The 16,474-nt window shown below is 44.0% G+C and overlaps 2 protein-coding genes across 3 annotated transcripts in view; one reads left to right on the top strand and one right to left on the bottom strand.

Annotated features, from left to right (window-relative positions):
* The window catches only part of EIF2A (eukaryotic translation initiation factor 2A), a 28,563-nt gene extending 18,123 nt beyond the window's left edge, over positions 1-10,440 (bottom strand). Inside the window, exons 1-2 of one of the 2 annotated variants that reach the window (XM_053305363.1) lie at positions 10,205-10,317; positions 244-314 (exon numbers count right to left, since the gene is read on the bottom strand). In XM_053305363.1, coding sequence (XP_053161338.1) covers positions 244-301 — 58 coding nt within the window. In that variant the 5' untranslated portion in view covers positions 302-314; positions 10,205-10,317. Of the gene's footprint in view, positions 1-243; positions 315-10,204 lie in introns of both variants that reach the window. The other variant, XM_053305364.1, reaches the window with a different exon arrangement.
* A 164-nt stretch (positions 10,441-10,604) lies between these two features.
* Positions 10,605-14,879, top strand: SERP1 (stress associated endoplasmic reticulum protein 1). The gene is made up of 3 exons (XM_053305367.1): positions 10,605-10,916; positions 11,322-11,397; positions 13,488-14,879. The coding sequence occupies exons 1-3, from the start codon at positions 10,833-10,835 to the stop codon at positions 13,526-13,528; spliced, it is 201 nt and encodes a 66-aa protein (XP_053161342.1). The 5' UTR covers positions 10,605-10,832; the 3' UTR covers positions 13,529-14,879.
* The last annotated feature ends 1,595 nt before the right edge of the window (positions 14,880-16,474 follow it).

Raw genomic sequence — 16,474 nt, 5'->3', positions numbered from 1 at the left:
CCTAACCTAGTTTCCATAAAGGTACAGGGTCTCCCTTTTTTTGCTCTCCTGCAAAAACAAGGAGTCATTTGCAAAACATTTCCCTAGCAGCTAACCCAGGAGGGAAGCAGCTTGCAATCTTCATAGATAAATAGAGAGAGAAGCAAATAGAAGGCTAAAGTTGGTTCTCAGTTCCTTATTTTACAGAGAGTTGCAGGAACAGCCCAAATAAGACATGTAAGTTTCCATCCTGTTAAAACTCACCCCAAGTTTTGGGAAACTCTGTTGGGTCACATCCCATCTTCTGGTCACATCCCATCATCAGAAGACTGTATCTTCAAAATCAACACATGTTCAGAAGGTCCAAAGCATTATTTTTGCACAGAATGCTTTTCAAAAACCTCCAGGCGACGCTTAGGAACCCACAGGAACTGTGGGTTTTACACCCCCAGAATAAGCTTTGGGTCATGACCAGCAGAATGTCCCCTACAAGCAGTGTTCCCTCTAAAAGGGATTCCCAGATGTTGCTGACTACAACTCTCATAACCCCCAAGCAAAAGCCATTGCAGGTGGGGATGCTGGGAGTTGTAGTCAACAACATCTGGGAATTCCTGTTAGAGGGAACACTACCTACAAGATGCACTAGCGTTGTGTCTGACCCAACATTCTGTGTCTGACAAGATGTGGCCAAATGCAACTTAGGAAGATCCAGGATCTGTATTTTTTAAAAAGTAACTGATACAGTACACCCCAAAATAAACTTTGGGCCACCACAAATGATACTCTCACAAGCAGAGGAAAGTCCCTATGAGATGCCCTAGTGTCTCATATTCTTGTATACAGACTGAGTGCGCCAGGACTGGGGCCAGCATGTCTGGCAGCAACCAAAAACAATGTACTTGGCTGGACATAATGTTGGTACATCTCATGGGAGACGTTCTTTGGTTGTATAGGTTTATCATTTGCAGCAACTCAAAACTGTTTTGAGGAGTAAACAGCACTACTCCCTTATTCTTTTTTTTCTTTTTTGAGAGAGAGAGAGAGAGAGAGAGAGAGAGACCGCGGGACTAGCAGTGTCTTATCCAGCCCAGGGCTTTGTTTTTGCACAAAACATTGGCAAATGCACTGCATCCAGTTTAAGGATGTCCAATATGCAAGAGTAAGGAGGAGTAAAGAACGGGTACTGTGTAGCCCCAATGTCCCCTATAAGATGCATTAGCATCATGTGCAAAAACAAAGCACTGGGCCAGACATTATGCTAGTGTGTTTCATAAGGAACATTCTCCTGGTCAAACAGGTGTAACATTTGCAGTGACCAGTGTTTCCTCTAACAGGGATCCCCAGATGTTGTTGACTACAACTCCCAGAATCCCCAGCTGCAATGGCCTTTGGCTGGGGATTATGGGAGTTGTAATCAACAACATCTGGGGATCCCTGTTATAGGGAGCACCGGCAGTGACCTCTAGCTTCTTTGCAGATACACAGCACCAGTTTCTTACTCATTTATACATACACTGGTAATTCCTGGACTAGGTAGCGGGTTTGACAGTGGCATGTGCAAAAATAAACAGCTGACCAGACATGGTACTAGTGAGTCTTTCAGGGGACAGTCTCCTGATTATGTGACAAATGATTGGGGGAGGCCCAAGGTTTATTCTGGGGTGTAAGCCCTTCAATTGCTCTTCCCTAAGTTTTGCCTGGGGGCATCATATGTTCTTTGCAAGTGCTTTGAGCAATGCTTGAATGCCTCTGTATCTTGAAGAGGATGCTCTTCCAATGATGGACATGAATGATATGGAATAGCCCATCACTTATTTTGGGGTCAATGGGATGGAAATGTCCGTTTCTTATTCAGGCTGCACCATCAGCTAGCTCTGTGTGTCAAATAACTAACCAGGGACCTACTTCAGCCTCATGAAGCAAACCCCCAGTCCTCACACTGCTGATGCCAAAGCTACAGGTGCTGCAGAGGGAGGTGACAGATGATCACAACTCCTTTTGAATAGCAAACTACTCCAGACTGGGACAACACCGACGAAGCAGAGAGAACCTGCTCCAGCCCCAGTCATCCAGCACATTCTCCCACTCATGCTCTTCCAGGTGGATTTGATTTAAATCAAATCGATTTAAATTACTAGTCAGAAAGACTAGATTTAAAGACTCATTCTTGCTGGTATAATCTTAATATTTACAACCAGATGAAGCTTTCATTTTTGGTCCTCTTCTAGATAGAAAAATTGCCCAAAATAATCTTACAGAAACCACTGGAAGAGCATGACATTGTGAATGGATTAATGGAATTCATTTACCAAAAAATATAAACATTGTATGCCTCATGCTACATAATTAAAAACTAATCCTTTATTTCATGATGAATAACCTTTGGACTATAATGTATCTTAAATAGAAAACTATCTTTAGATAGATTTTTTTCCTCAAAAAGCATTTTATTTTAATAATCTGAATTTTTAAAAATCCAATTTAAATTTAAAAAATCATTGATTTTTATCCACCCTGCGCTCTTCCCAAAGAACTGCAATCGTGCTGTCTAAGTCAGAGCTGCATTATGCCCAAGCAAATTCTTGTTTATTCGCCAGGGTGGTGTAGTGGTTAGAATGCTGGACTAGGACCGGGGAGACCCGAGTTCAAATCCCCATTCAGCCATGATACTAGCTGGGTGACTCTGGGCCAGTCACTTGCCTCTCAGCCTAACCTACTTCGCAGGGTTGTTGTGAAAGAGAAACTTAAGTATGAGTACACTGCTCTATGCCAACAAGGAAATAATGATCTGCTATTACAAGTCTAGTCCAACTAGAAGAGGTTATTTAAGAAGAATGTACCAAATTTGGAAAGAGAAGCATCCAGATACAGAAATAACAGAACAAAGGCTAGCAGACCGGAGAAGATTCATAATAAGAAATAAAGTATTCACTGAAGTTGAGCTGGAAGAACTGCAAAGAGCAACACAGGCTCAAGATATGGAAGAAGAATTACCACCAACTGAAGCAGTTGCTCAGGCGCAGGTGGAGGAGGTGTTGTAAATCGAGGATGCCACTGTTGCTGAACTGTTTCAAAATCAAAACCAGGCAACCTCCCCTTTGCCTTCACCTCAAAAACCCAAATGCCGTTTAACAGAAAAGCAACAAGAACTAAAGCAAAAAAAACTGAGCACATGAACCAAACAACCACCAGGGTTCGACTTCCAGCTCTAAAAACAGTTGCCAAAAAACAACTTGCTCAGGCATTAAAAAATGTCAATGCTGCACTTGCAGAGATAACAACCAAGAATTTGCAAGAAACAAACCAACTAATGTACAGTGCAGCAACAATAACAACACAAGAGCTCGGATATAAGATCAGTGGACCTGTAAAAAAAGAAAGCAGTACATCACCTAAATGGAAGATTAGATTAGAAAATAAAATCTCCAGGCTTAGATCAGATGCTAGTAAACTGAAAGATATGAAAGACAAGAAGCTGAAGAATGAAAACTCCAAACAGTATCTGATCCAAAAATACCACCTAGATTCAAGGAAAATTAGAGAAGTCCTGGAAATAATAAAGCAGCAAATAACAGCAGTGTCAAAGAAGATTATCAGATATGAGGCCAGAACTACACAACACAGGCAGAATCTCCAATTCCAGTCAAATCAGAGACGTTTCTACCAAAACATAGAAGGAGAAACTACAAGAAACCTAGAAACACCAAATAAAGAAGAAACAGTGCAATTCTGGGGGAAATTATGGGACAATCCAATAGATTATAATAAAAAAGAAAGCTGGATGAAAGAGGTCAAAAATGTAACCAACAGATGCAAGATCTAATAATAACACCAGAATTAATAAATGAAAGAGCAAAGAAAATTAAAAATTGGACTGCACCAAGCGACGATGAACCACATGGCTTTTGGCTTAAACACCTAACAAGCCTTCATAAACAACTATCAAAACAGTTCAATCACATTTTGCAAGGAGCTGATATTGAACAATGGCTAACAACTGGGAAAACTCATCTCATCATGAAAGACCCAGCAAAAGGTGCAGTTCCAAGTAATTATAGACTGAGCTGCCTGCCAACCATGTTCAAATTATTAACTGGAATAATAGCAGATGAAGTGATGCAACACTTATTAACTAACAAACAGCTTCCAGTTGAACAGAAAGGAAATTGCCCGAACACCAGAGGCACAAAAGACCAGCTGCTGATTGACAAAATGATTTTAGAAAACTGCAAGAGAAGAAAAACAAATCTAAGTGTTGCATGGATTGACTACAAGAAAGCCTTCGAGTCATTGCCTCACACATGGATACAAAAATGTTTAGAAACAACTGGTGTCAGCAAAAACATTCAGATATTTATTTAAAAAGCAATGAGCATGTGGAGTACACAGTTAACAATCAATGGCGAGACGCTTGGACAGGTTAGCATTAGAAGAGGCATTTTCCAAGGGGACTCACTATGCCCTCTGTTGTTTGTAATCGCCATGACCCCACTTTCACAAATACTAAACAAAACAGGCCTCGGATACCAAACATCTAAAACATCAAGTCAAATCAACCATCTGCTGTACATGGACGATCTGAAGTTGTATGGAAAGTCCCAGTCAGAAATTGAATCACTGCTAAACACTGTCCATATATTCAGTAGCGATATAGCAGTGGAGTTTGGACTAGACAAGTGTGCTGCATTAATAATGAACAGAGGGAAAATAAGAAAAACAGAAGCAATAGAACTGCCCAATGGAAGCAACATCAAGAACCTGGAAGAGAAAGAACGTTACAAATACTTGGGCATTCTCCAGGCTGATAACATCGCACACACTGAAATTAAAAGAAAAATGGGAAGTGAATACATCAGGAGAGTTAGAAAAACCGTAAAGTCCAAACTCAATGGCAGGAACACCATACAAGCCATAAACACCTGGGCTATACCTGTTATCAGATACACTGCAGGAATAATAGACTGGACCCAGGCAGAGCTAGAGACGCTAGATCGTAAGACCAGGAAAATCATGACCATCAATCATGCTCTGCACCCCCGCAGTGATGTCGATAGGCTCTACCTCCCTCGCAGCTCAGGTGGAAGAGGAATGCTGCAAGTCCATCAAACAGTAGAGGAGGAGAAAAGAGGCCTTGAAGAATATATCAAGAACAGTGAAGAAGATGCACTTCAAATGGTCAATAATGTGAAACTATTCAACACCAATGAAACAAAGCAAGCCTACAAGAAAGAACAAGTCAAGAACCAAGTAGAAAAATGGGGGGGGGGGGAAGCCACTGCATGGTCAATATTTGCACAATATAAGTGGAAAATCAGACATCACCAAGACTTGGCAATGGCTTAAGAATAGCAACTTGAAGAAAGAAACAGAGGGTTTAATACTGGCTGCACAAGAACAGGCACTAAGAACAAATGCAATAAGAGCAAAAGTCGAAAAATCCACCACAAACAGCAAGTGCCGCCTTTGTAAAGAAGCTGATGAAACTGTGAACCACCTAATCAGCTGTTGTAAAAAGATCGCACAGACTGACTACAAACAAAGGCATGACAAAGTAGCAGGGATGATACACTGGAACATCTGCAAAAAATACAAGCTACCTGTAGCCAAACATAGGTGGGACCATAAAATTGAAAAAGTCGAAGAAAATGAAGATGTAAAAATATTATGGGACTTCCGACTACAAACAGACAAACATCTGCCACACAATACACCAGATAGAACTGTAGTTGAGAAGAAAGAAAAACAAGTCAAAATAATCGACATAGCAATACCAGGGGATAGCAGAATAGAAGAAAAAGAAATAGAAATAATCACCAAATACAAAGATCTACACATTGAAATTGAAAGGCTGTGGCAGAAAAAGACCAAATAATCCCAGTGGTAATTGGCACCCTAGGTGCAGTTCCAAAAGACCTTGAAGAGCACTTCAACACCACAGGGGCCACAGAAATCACTATCAGCCAATTACAAAAAGCAGCTTTACTGGGAACAGCCTATATTCTGCGACGATATCTTTAACAATTGACAATAAAATTCTGGCATCCCAGGTCCTTGGGAAGGACTCGATGTCTGGATAAAACAAACCAGTCAATAACATCTGTCTGACTGTGTAAACAAGAAATAATATGAGAGCAGTGTTTGAATCAGAGACAGCTGGCAAATCTTTATCTTTTATTCCGGCCTCCTAGCTACTTTCTTAGAAGGCTATGGATAAACTGGGAGGAGAGGGGCATGTAGATTCCTTTAAGCACCCTTTTACCTATTCTCCCATTATTTGAGCATGGTATGAGAGAAGGCAAAAGGTCTTGATTCTCAAATGCATTTCTCTCATACTTGACAACTACACAAACCTCAAGTGGGAAGATAGGATGCAGCATGGGAGGAATGTGATCATGCTAGTTGCTACAGCAATCCAGGGCTATGATCAGGGGATGGCTGGACAGACAGATACACACACACACACACACACACACACACACACGGTCGCAATTGAAAAACACAGATAGTAACAATCTGCCACCAGTCCAGAGATGCACAAAGGCAAAGAGTGAACATACTTCATACCAAATATACAATTGTGAGGAACTCAGAAAACACTTAAACACTCACAGTAGAGTCTCACCTGCCCTGGGTTAGACCCATACCTTCTCAGGCCTGCATGGAGGTAGGATATCCTCTCTCCACAATGCAGGCACGAGAGGGTAGGGGTCTAACTCAGGAAATACCTCTGTGCCCCAGCCAACCATGGACAGAACAGTCAACAGACCCCACTGGAAAAGCACAAAGGTCTTGGGCAAACGGGGAGAGCCCAAGCCCAGCACCAATACACAGAGACTGAGTATACAGTGAGGGAAAGGATGACAACTAGGTAAGCGGAAAAACAGGATGCTGACTAGCTTGCACATGTGCAAGCAAGAATATAGGACTGGGGTGCAGGGACGGCAGGTCTCTAACAATTTGGGAGGGGGGGCAAGGTTTTTCCAATAGTTAAATTGTTTTCAAAATGTATTTTGAGAACGTTTTAATCTTAACACTCGCTAGAAGGTTTTTTAATGCTATTAAAGAAAGGGGTCCTGCAACTAAAAGTTGCATCCACCCAACCCTAATAACAAGCAGGCGAGCTGCCCCTCCCTACATAGAGTTCTGCTGAGTTCCCCGCTCAACTGACACCTCAGTACTCTTTGGCTCTTGCAGGGGGACACTGAGCATACACATCATGCTGCCCCCCACCTCCAGATTTTCTTTTAACGAACAAACTTCATTCCTGAGAGCCTATGAAGTCCCCTGAATATGCAGACAGGCAACCATTTTGAATCTACCTTATGAGATAAGGCTACAGCATCTGGGGCTCTTTACTTTGGAAAAGAGATGACTAAGGGAAAACATGGTCAAGGTGTATAACATTATGCATGGAGTGGGAGAGAGTAGACAGAGAGAAATTTTTTTCAACTAAGTTTAGGAGTATGCTTCTAGCACGAACACAGATTTAAACTGTAGCAGTGAAATGCTAACTAGTTTGTTTATAACACCATTCAATAAGTTCACAAAGTAATATACAGTATAGAACTGCACCAATCAAATAAAACATCACAAATTAAAACCAAAAATATAATTAAAACAAAATCAATAAACAGCAAAAGGAGAAAAAGGTACGTTAGAGATCTTTGAAAATGAATGTCTTAACTTGCTTCTGGAAGTACAGCAGAGAAAAAACCAAAACCAAGTATAGCAGGGAGAAAACCAGCCTGTGCTTTCTGGAGGCCATCTTCTTCTATAAGATAGCATTTCCAGCAGGGCCTCATTAGTAAAGCCTAATTCTTGGAAGGAGGGCATATGACAGTTGCCTAACTGAAATTTAACCAAAACTGCAGTTGAAATCTATCAGTGACATGCATTATAATGCCCACAGGATTATAAAAACTCTCTGCATGGCAAGAGAGTTGATTCCACTAGGTCTGCTTGCAGACTGGTTTTCCTCAAGTCTCTCTTAATGGACTGATTGTTGGACTGGGTTTCTTTTGACAGTGTTATAAGCTTGGTTGACAGAAGTCGTGGCTTCAGTCTAAAGACTATGGGAAACATGATCAAGTTCAGGTAGCACAGAATACATTAGTAAGTAATCTGCAAGAAATACAGAAATGTGTTTTGCTTTTGTGAGAAATTCAGTCATTTTCCTAATGATATTGCTTTACCAAGTTATGCAGCTGTACAGGAAGACAAGTTTACAAAAGGATGTCTCCTTTCATGTAATCTGTGTTGGACTTGAAAAGGGGTTTTGACAATACCCTGTGCATTTCCTTCTTCGTCTGAGTGCAAAGAAAATTTCTAGGAGAACTACCAGCTCAGAAACTCCCATTTCTCAAGCACCTCCTTCACTAAAGCATGCTCCCTTTTTGTCTGAATAAAAGTTAAAGTTGCCAGGCTACCATCTGGAGATCTTTCCTCTCTCTTTAAAATGAAGCTATGGGGCTAAACAGGAATCCTGGTTGCTACAGCACAAAGTGCAAGTGAAGTAGCATTGCATTGTCTCTTGTGACTCACAGCTTTGAATGGGTTGTGAGGCTCATTCTCACTTCTGCAGTGCTGCAACATGACAAACATTAGCAAAAACCCCAGTTTCTACAGAGCTATAAAAGGTTCAAGAACTATTATCTTCCACCACTCTTCAATAACCTATCCATAAGCTGAAAAAACAGTGGCACGTGTTTCTCCACAGGACTGCCATGACTTTAAGATCTGAACCACAGATATGATTGATATGCAAGTTTTAACAACAGAGAACTTTTACAGCCCTATCCAAAGTTTAGTGGTGCAACATTGAGCCAGATAGCAGTTCCAGAGCCAGCGTGATATAGTGGTTAGAGTGCTGGACTAGGACTGGGTAGACCTGAGTTCAAATCCCCATTCAGCCATGATACTTGCTGGGTGACTCTGGGCCAGTCACTTCTCTCTCAGCCTAGCCTACTTCACAGGGTTGTGGTGAAAGATAAACTTAAGTGTGTAGTACACTGCTCTGGGCTCCTTGGAGGAAGAGCAGGATATAAATGTAATAATAATAATAATTGACCCCTCTCAATTGTAACCTCGGGGAGAGGCACCTGCATCCGAAACTGGTATTCTGGGGAAAGGCTCAATGGGGGAAAGTAGGGGAGGAAAGTATGACTGAACTTCTGGTTGCTACGGAGCCGACCCTAAGCACATTTTACAGTGAAGCAGGGGCATCACTACCATTAGGCAAGGGGAGGCGGCTGCCTGGGGGCCCCCACGCCTCGAGGGGACCCCCCAGAGGCAAGTCACATGACTATCCAATACCCACAGAGCTTCGGTGCCGTGGGAAAGCCAACCCCAAGTTCGGAGCAAAGTCGGCATGCATGGAGCAAAGTCCTTGTCTGCAGAAGCAATTCTGAGCTGGGAGCGCTCTTCCCCATGGGAGGGTGGAGGGACGGGGTTAAAGCGAAGGAGTGGAGTTTTCTAGAGAAGCTGCCATAATGGGGATGTGAGTGTGAGTGCACTATATATTGTGAAGTGTGTGTATCAGCGAGGGGCCCATTTTAAAATTTTGTCTCTGGGCCCACTCCGGCCTTGTTATGCGCCTGCAGTGAAGTAAGAGTCAAACCGAACTGATTCCCAAGTAAGGCAAACAGGACTGCAGCTTTCCTGACGACAGACAAGTCCCAATCAACTCAAAAGGCCATAGGCATTTTACTTGAGACGGAGATAGTGTTCCTTTAACAGGGATTCCCAGATGTTGTTGACTACAACTCCCATAACACCCAAGCAAAGGCAATTGCAGCTGGGGATGCTGGGAGCTGTAGTCAACAACGTCTGGGACGCCCTGTTAGAGGACGAAGGGCTGCAGACCTATGCAGACTTTCCTGGAAACAAGCCCAAGAGAACTTAAAAATAAACGCGGACAGAATTGCGTTCCCTGGCTGCAGTTCTATGCACACTGGTTTGGCACGAAGCCCCGCGGAAATTCGTGGGTCCGGCTCTCGAGTGGCCTCGCACGTGCTGGTGCGGACAAGGAAGCCCACTTCTTGCTCACGAACACAGCTAGCGCGCGTGGCTGGACTCCCCCAGCCCGAGGGGGCTATGCAAGAGACTCTTTGCCTAGCGGCCCCGAGACAACCACCCTCGCCCAGCCTGTCGGCACCATCACCGCCTCGCACTACACCAGGCGGCGGGTGGAAAGAAACCACTCGCCGTCGATTCGCACAGCACCCACCTGCCAGAAGCGGCGTGGGAGGCGCCATCTTGAGCCGGACCCAAGGCTTCGCCTTCCGGGTCGTGGGGCGGGGCAACGGCCAAGAACTGTACACGTCTCCTCGTCCTGCCGCGGCCAACTTTAGAGACGGAAGCCTCTTTCTGGGTGACGTGTAGGAAGCTGAAGGGAAGGGAGGAAGGGCGTTTCCCGGGGCACGTGATGGAGCCAGGGCGCGCGGAGCTGCTTGCCGGAGCCCCGATTGGCCCGCCGCGAGGAGGAGGCCGGAAGAAGGGAACGGGAAGAAGCCGCCGCCTTCCCACTCAGCTCCCCTTCATCTCTCGTCGGGCGCCACATCGCTTCCGGGTTGCGGCTCCTCCCCCCCACGCCGTCGCTGGCAGCGCGCTTGCGGAGGGCGGGGCCTGCCTGAGGGGGGCAGTTGCTGCTTACGCGGCGGCTGGGCAAGAGGGAGCCCGAGAGGTGATCTGCCTGTCACGTCAGCGCCTTCCTCCTCCGTACACTCGCGCGGCAGCGGCGGCGGCGGCAGGGCCGGAGTCCAAGCGCAGCTCCGGGCGGCGGCGGCGGCGGCAGTCGTGCCAGTGACAGGCGGCGGCGCAAGGCGTGCAGGAGCGAGCCGGCAGAGGCAGCAAAGATGGTGGCAAAGCAGCGGATCCGGATGGCTAACGAGAAACACAGCAAGAACATCACGCAGCGCGGGAACGTGGCCAAGACCTCGGTAGGTCCCCCTCCCCGGCCCATAGTCCTTCGTGTCGGGGTGGGTGGGTGGGGGTCCTCGAGGCTGGCCTCAGCGGGGTCTCCTTCTTCCCTCTCTTCCCCCTCCCGTATCGCTGGCGCCTCTCTCACCCTTCCCTGCCCTCGCCCCATGTTCGGGCTCTCTCCGGAGCGAGCCCCGCGCGGGTGCCCCCCTGAGCGGGCTCCCAGGTCGGCGGGCGCAGGACGGGACCGCCACAGCTGCGGAGACACCGGCGGGGTCTGGGGTTGGGGGGCCCGTGTTTAAGGGGTCGAGGGGGGCGCGACCCCATTCACAGGCTGGGGCGCTTGGGGGCTGCGGCGCTGCCTCGCCCCCCCACCACCTGCCCATCCCCGAGCGATGCTGACAGCGCCCCTCTCTTCCCCACAGAGAAACGCCCCCGAGGAGAAGGCGTCGGTGGGGCCCTGGTTGTTGGCGTTGTTCATCTTCGTGGTGTGCGGATCGGGTAAGGGCTGACAGGTTGGGAGGGCGAGCGGTGGACCCAGGTGGTGGGACTGAGCGTGGGGCCCCGGGGGCCAGGTGGCTTCAGTGGCGAGGAAGAGCTCACTCGGCTTCAAGGAGCCCCAGCCTAGAGGGGTTTCCGTTCCAGTAGCAGCAGCAGCTGCTGCTGCTTTGTTGTACTTAACACCCATCATAGTCGACAACCTATCTTTCTCTATATATACAATCATTAGACGATATAGAGGAGACGGGGGGAGGGGGGTGTACTATTTCCTTGGGTCGATGGAACTCTTATTTCCCATGGAGAATCCACCAACAGTGCTGTCTACATAAATGATCTGTGTAAAAGAAGCTTCTATGTAAGTGTGCTTAGAATCTGTTCCCCAGCTCTTTCCTCAGCTTGTTCACTCCAGGACCCATTGAGTTTAGTGGGATTAGCTTCCTGAAAAATTATACTTAGGTATTTGTGATTTGAGACTTGTTTTGAATAGCAAAATGACCTGTAAAGTAGTCTCTACTGTACAGTGCAGCAGGTGGCTCAGGACAAAGCCATAGAAATAGGAAGAAAGCTTATGCAAAGCAAGTTATATGAACACTGACATTAAGACGATCATATGATAGTTAACCCTTTTCCTAAGCTGATTGGCCTCAACTTCATACATCCTTGGGAATTAGGCTGACTTTTACAAATGATATAAAGAGGCTGCATTTGGCTCCTATAAATTAAGTGAAAGATTTTATGTTCTTATTAAGTGAATAACAACATTTTCTACCCAACAACTGGATAAGGATGTCTGATACCATGGGTTCCCAAGTGGCTTTAACATGACATGTTTATTGTATTCCATGGTAGTTCAATTGCCAGATGTAATAGGAAGCAGTGATCTAAAGTAATAGTTCATTAAAAATCAATGAATCTTTCTTATGCTATGGTAATCAAAGGAATAGTACTTATTTACTTTGGCAGCCTTTGGCTGCTTCTTAAGGTTGCAATTCTGTGCACACTTACTGAACATGAATAGGCTTAACTGTAAGTCCCATACAAAAAAACAACAACCCAAGACCATAAAAGGAGTTGCGTTCAGACAAGAATATTGAAAAGCTTTTTTGCCATATGGCAGGGGTTCTCAAATTTGGTCCCAAACTTGTGGACTCCTGAGTTTGAGAACTCCTGCCATGTGGTATTTTTTAAAGTAGTCAACTTTTTCAGATTCAAGACCTGCTTTTACTCCCAAACTGCAACATAGGGCACTCTCATAATTTTTTATATCTTCATATCACCTTCATTTTCTGTGCCTTCTCCCTACACTCTCTTCAGTCTCTCTTTATCTTAAAAAAAACCTAAACCATCGCTTCCAAAGCTGGGTTACATCAGTGGCACTAAGCCAGGGCCTAATCCACCAGTTAAAGACAAGTAACTGAAAGCGGGTTTTCATCTTAAGTTTGAAGAAAGGAGAGAGAGCATTACACAATCTGGGACTACATGTGCATGTGCGCCGGGTACTTCCTGTCCAATGAGGGAACGGGGCGGCAGGGAGTTACGTTGCCACCCTGATGGACCCTTTTAAATTGCAGCGCTGGCGGGGGAAATGCAATGCAACGGGAGGAGTAAGAGCACCCTCCCCCGCCCTTAAAGGTATCCCACCCCGCCTTCAAGCCATCCCCCATTGGTTCTGTGCACATCCCTAAAAGTCAGAAATAAGGCAAAAAACTGGAGAAATAATTAAAATAAAGTGCTGCACGGAGCTCTGCAGGTCTTCATCTGTCTAGCAGTGCCCCCCACAAACTGCCAATTGTCCAATTTTCTGCAAAAAATCACAGGAAAAATTCTTTTTTTAAAACCAGAAGAGTCACAAAACAGCCCCTTTAAGCAAAATGGCAGCTGGAAATGACCTCTGAGGTCACTTCCAGCCACCTAGAAATCGTGGATACGCAGGTTTTAATGCTTTCATATCCACAAATATGGAGGTTGGGTGTATATTATTCAGCTGTGAATAGCAGTATCGCAAATAACGACGTTTACCTGTAATGCATAGTTCTCTAAATGGCTTCTGTCTTGTGGTTAGTAACACCTCAATCTATTTCTTTTTGCAGCTATCTTCCAGATTATTCAGAGTATCAGGATGGGCATGTGAAGGAGCTGGTCTTTAAACAAGATGGTTACATTTCTTCTGTGAACTATGAACTCTCATTCCTGATGTTTGATAACTTGGAATTTAAATCCGTTGTCGTCTTGCTTCTGAAGAACTTTCCATGTTGACCATATGTCATTCCAGGTTCCTTTACGAGTCATTCCAGGTTTTCTAGTCCATGCCACAGTGCCTTGAAAAGCACCACATGTATAAAGCAATAAAGAGTTATTGTTAACTTACAATCGTGGACCTACTTATTCTGTGAATCAAACTCATGCTTTATGTTGAGGTATTAAAGTGTAAGCAGTGTAGATACTTAGTGATTGCATCATATGTAAACACTGATCTTTGTTAATTTTCTGTATAAATGGAAGTGGTTTTATTTAAAATGGAGAAAAAGCTTCTCAAATAGTAATTGTATGACTAGATTCTAAAGCATAGTCATGCAACTCAGTTAACGGATGTGTGCTATGGGTATTGCTTTATCTGAAAAGGACATCTTATGTATGTGTAGCTTAGTTTTACTGTAGCATGTGGCAACTCAATAACTCTCAAATGGTTACAGGTAGAAGACCTTATCCTATACTTCTTGGGAAATTGTTTAAGAAAACAATTTAGTGTAAAACTAATGGCTTTTAATTGGCCATTGATTACATACAGAACACTCTCTTCAGTTTTAAAGTGCACCAGAAGTTTCACAAAATGCTTAGCTGTTGCCGTGTACTGTATTTCAGTGTCAGTGTTTTTTTATGCTATCATTCCTGTGTTGGGTGATCCATACTCCTAGGCATAACTCAAACTGAAGATGGGGTATGAGTGCAAAATACCATCTGGTGATTTGTGTGCCATAATACTATATTATTCACTATAACTCATCCAGATAGCACTGGCATGCATGCAGCCTGAAGAGCACCCCGTTCAGCTAACAAAGTTAGCAGGTTAAAAACATACTGCTGAATCCAAATTTTTATATTGCTCTTACTCAAGCCTTTTTTCTTTACAGCATGGGCATTTTCATAGCATTCAGCAGGAAGATATAAGAGCAAGTGGGTTAAACTTTCACAGGGTAGTAGACATAAAATTATAATGTACTTGCCATTATTAACATCTTGTTGCAGAGCATAACAAGGTAAAGATGAAGATGTTTTCAGGGAATGTCTGTTTAAGCAAGTAACCTGGACCACAGAAATACACAATTTAAAGGGCTGTGTGAGTGAAAAGTTAACTAGGCATTGTTGTTGATAGGTAATTAGAAGGCTATAATTCTTACCCTTAGCTGTCAGCACACTCTGTAAATCAGAAATGCTTGTTTGTAATCCAATAACTATTTCCAATAAATTACTTTAAAATCTGAGTTGTGTTACGTTTTATAAGAAGGTAAGATAACTTGTTTGTTTAACTCCTTTCTGTTTGGAATCACAGAATCACTTTAATTAATTTAAGGCTACAATCCTTTGTATTCTTACTTGGGGATAAGTCCCATTGAATGCAGCAGGAATTATTTTTTAGTAAACTACCAATGGTCAAACTTGGAACTACCTGAAATATTTGGTTAAAGGAAAAAAAATCTTTTTCTAAATTTGGTCTTACAAATGGGTACAAAGCCACTTTCAACTTGATCAGCAAGTATGTCATATGTATCTGTATATCACAAGATACATGATATGGTTTAGTAATCAAATTATCTGGAACCATTTGCAGTTTTGTAACAAACTGCTTGAAATATCTCAGCTGTGGTGGACCTGTGAACTTTGAAACCTTTTAAAGAGTGTGTGTTGGTCTTGCATAGACCACTACCTTTGTAGATCTAATTTGGGCTGTGATCACTTAAGAGAAACTGCAACCATAAGCAAGGATGCTGGTCACTGACCCATCCAGACAAATATGCATGCCGAAGAAGGTTTCACACATGTGACGGGAGAGGTGACTTTTGCCACTTTCTCCTTCCCGCTGTGTCCCACTGTGTCTCCTGGAAATATGTTCTTGAGGATCAAGGAACCCTCAGAGACATACTTTCAAGAGGTACAGTAGGCTGCTGAGGAAAGGGAGGATGGTGAAAATAACCTCTCTCTGTTACATGTGCCAAATGTTGAGTGTAATGGCCGCTTTGAGTTGATCTCAGCATACATTCACTTAGACAAAGGCCTTAACTATCAGTTGTGTTTCTGCCACCGTATCGAATATGGAACATTTGTTTTGAGGTCACCTTCATCCATGGGCAGGGAATAGGTTGAAGGCAGATGATGGGGAGCTTACCTTGAGTGTTGCCTGGATTAGAAATTACCTGGATCATCAGTTAAAACTATTCTGAATTCTTTGATGGTCTGCTCCATCCTGGGCAACAACAGATTCTTTAGGACAAGATATTCAACATTGCCAGCTAGCAGCAGTTACAACCAGATAAGCAAACCAGTTGAGCTGGAATGCTTTCTTTGCTTGGATAGTGTCAGCCTCTTAGAAGATGAAAAGTAATATTTGGTTAAATCCATACATTCAAAGAGGGATGAAATCCTTAAGCAAGCTACTCTAGCATATCTGTATCTGCTCCATGCAGAAGGAGACATTTCTATGTTCTCTACAAGATTAAACCTGCTGTTACCTCTGAAATGTATGTTAAGTAGTAAGAGTGTTTATATATTGAACAGCACCCACCAAGCCAAGATGGGGGTGCCTGCAGTGATTCTGTCCATTTTTAAGCAGTGTCTGTGCTGCTACTGAGCTTGTTACTGAGCTCATAGAGCCTTTGTGGCAGCTTAAGAATTGCAACAGTGCTGATGTGATCCCTCTGCTATTAGGAATAATAGCAGAGTTTTTGCTTCAGCGCTGACACAATTCTAGTTGCCCTGGAGGCTCTGCGAATTGGGTAACAGCATGGACGTGGCCTAGAAATTACAGAACCAGTGTGGGATTGGAGTGCTCTTGGGATTGGAGTGCTGTGCAGGATGTTTA

The sequence above is a fragment of the Hemicordylus capensis genome, chromosome 3, assembly GCF_027244095.1.
Source record: "Hemicordylus capensis ecotype Gifberg chromosome 3, rHemCap1.1.pri, whole genome shotgun sequence".
NCBI classification, from domain to species: Eukaryota; Metazoa; Chordata; class Lepidosauria; order Squamata; family Cordylidae; genus Hemicordylus; species Hemicordylus capensis.
The sequence above is the reverse complement of the archived record's forward strand: the minus strand, read 5'-3'. Positions and strand labels throughout refer to the sequence as shown.

What these genes read in the sequence shown, in the direction of transcription:
- SERP1 (XM_053305367.1), top strand. Translation starts at nt 10,833, where the DNA reads ATGGTGGCAAAGCAGCGGATCCGGATGGCTAACGAGAAACACAGCAAG. An exon ending in GGAACGTGGCCAAGACCTCG is followed by an intron (nt 10,917 to 11,321) that starts GTAGGTCCCCCT and finishes TCTTCCCCACAG; the next exon opens with AGAAACGCCCCCGAGGAGAA. An exon ending in CTTCGTGGTGTGCGGATCGG is followed by an intron (nt 11,398 to 13,487) that starts GTAAGGGCTGAC and finishes TTCTTTTTGCAG; the next exon opens with CTATCTTCCAGATTATTCAG.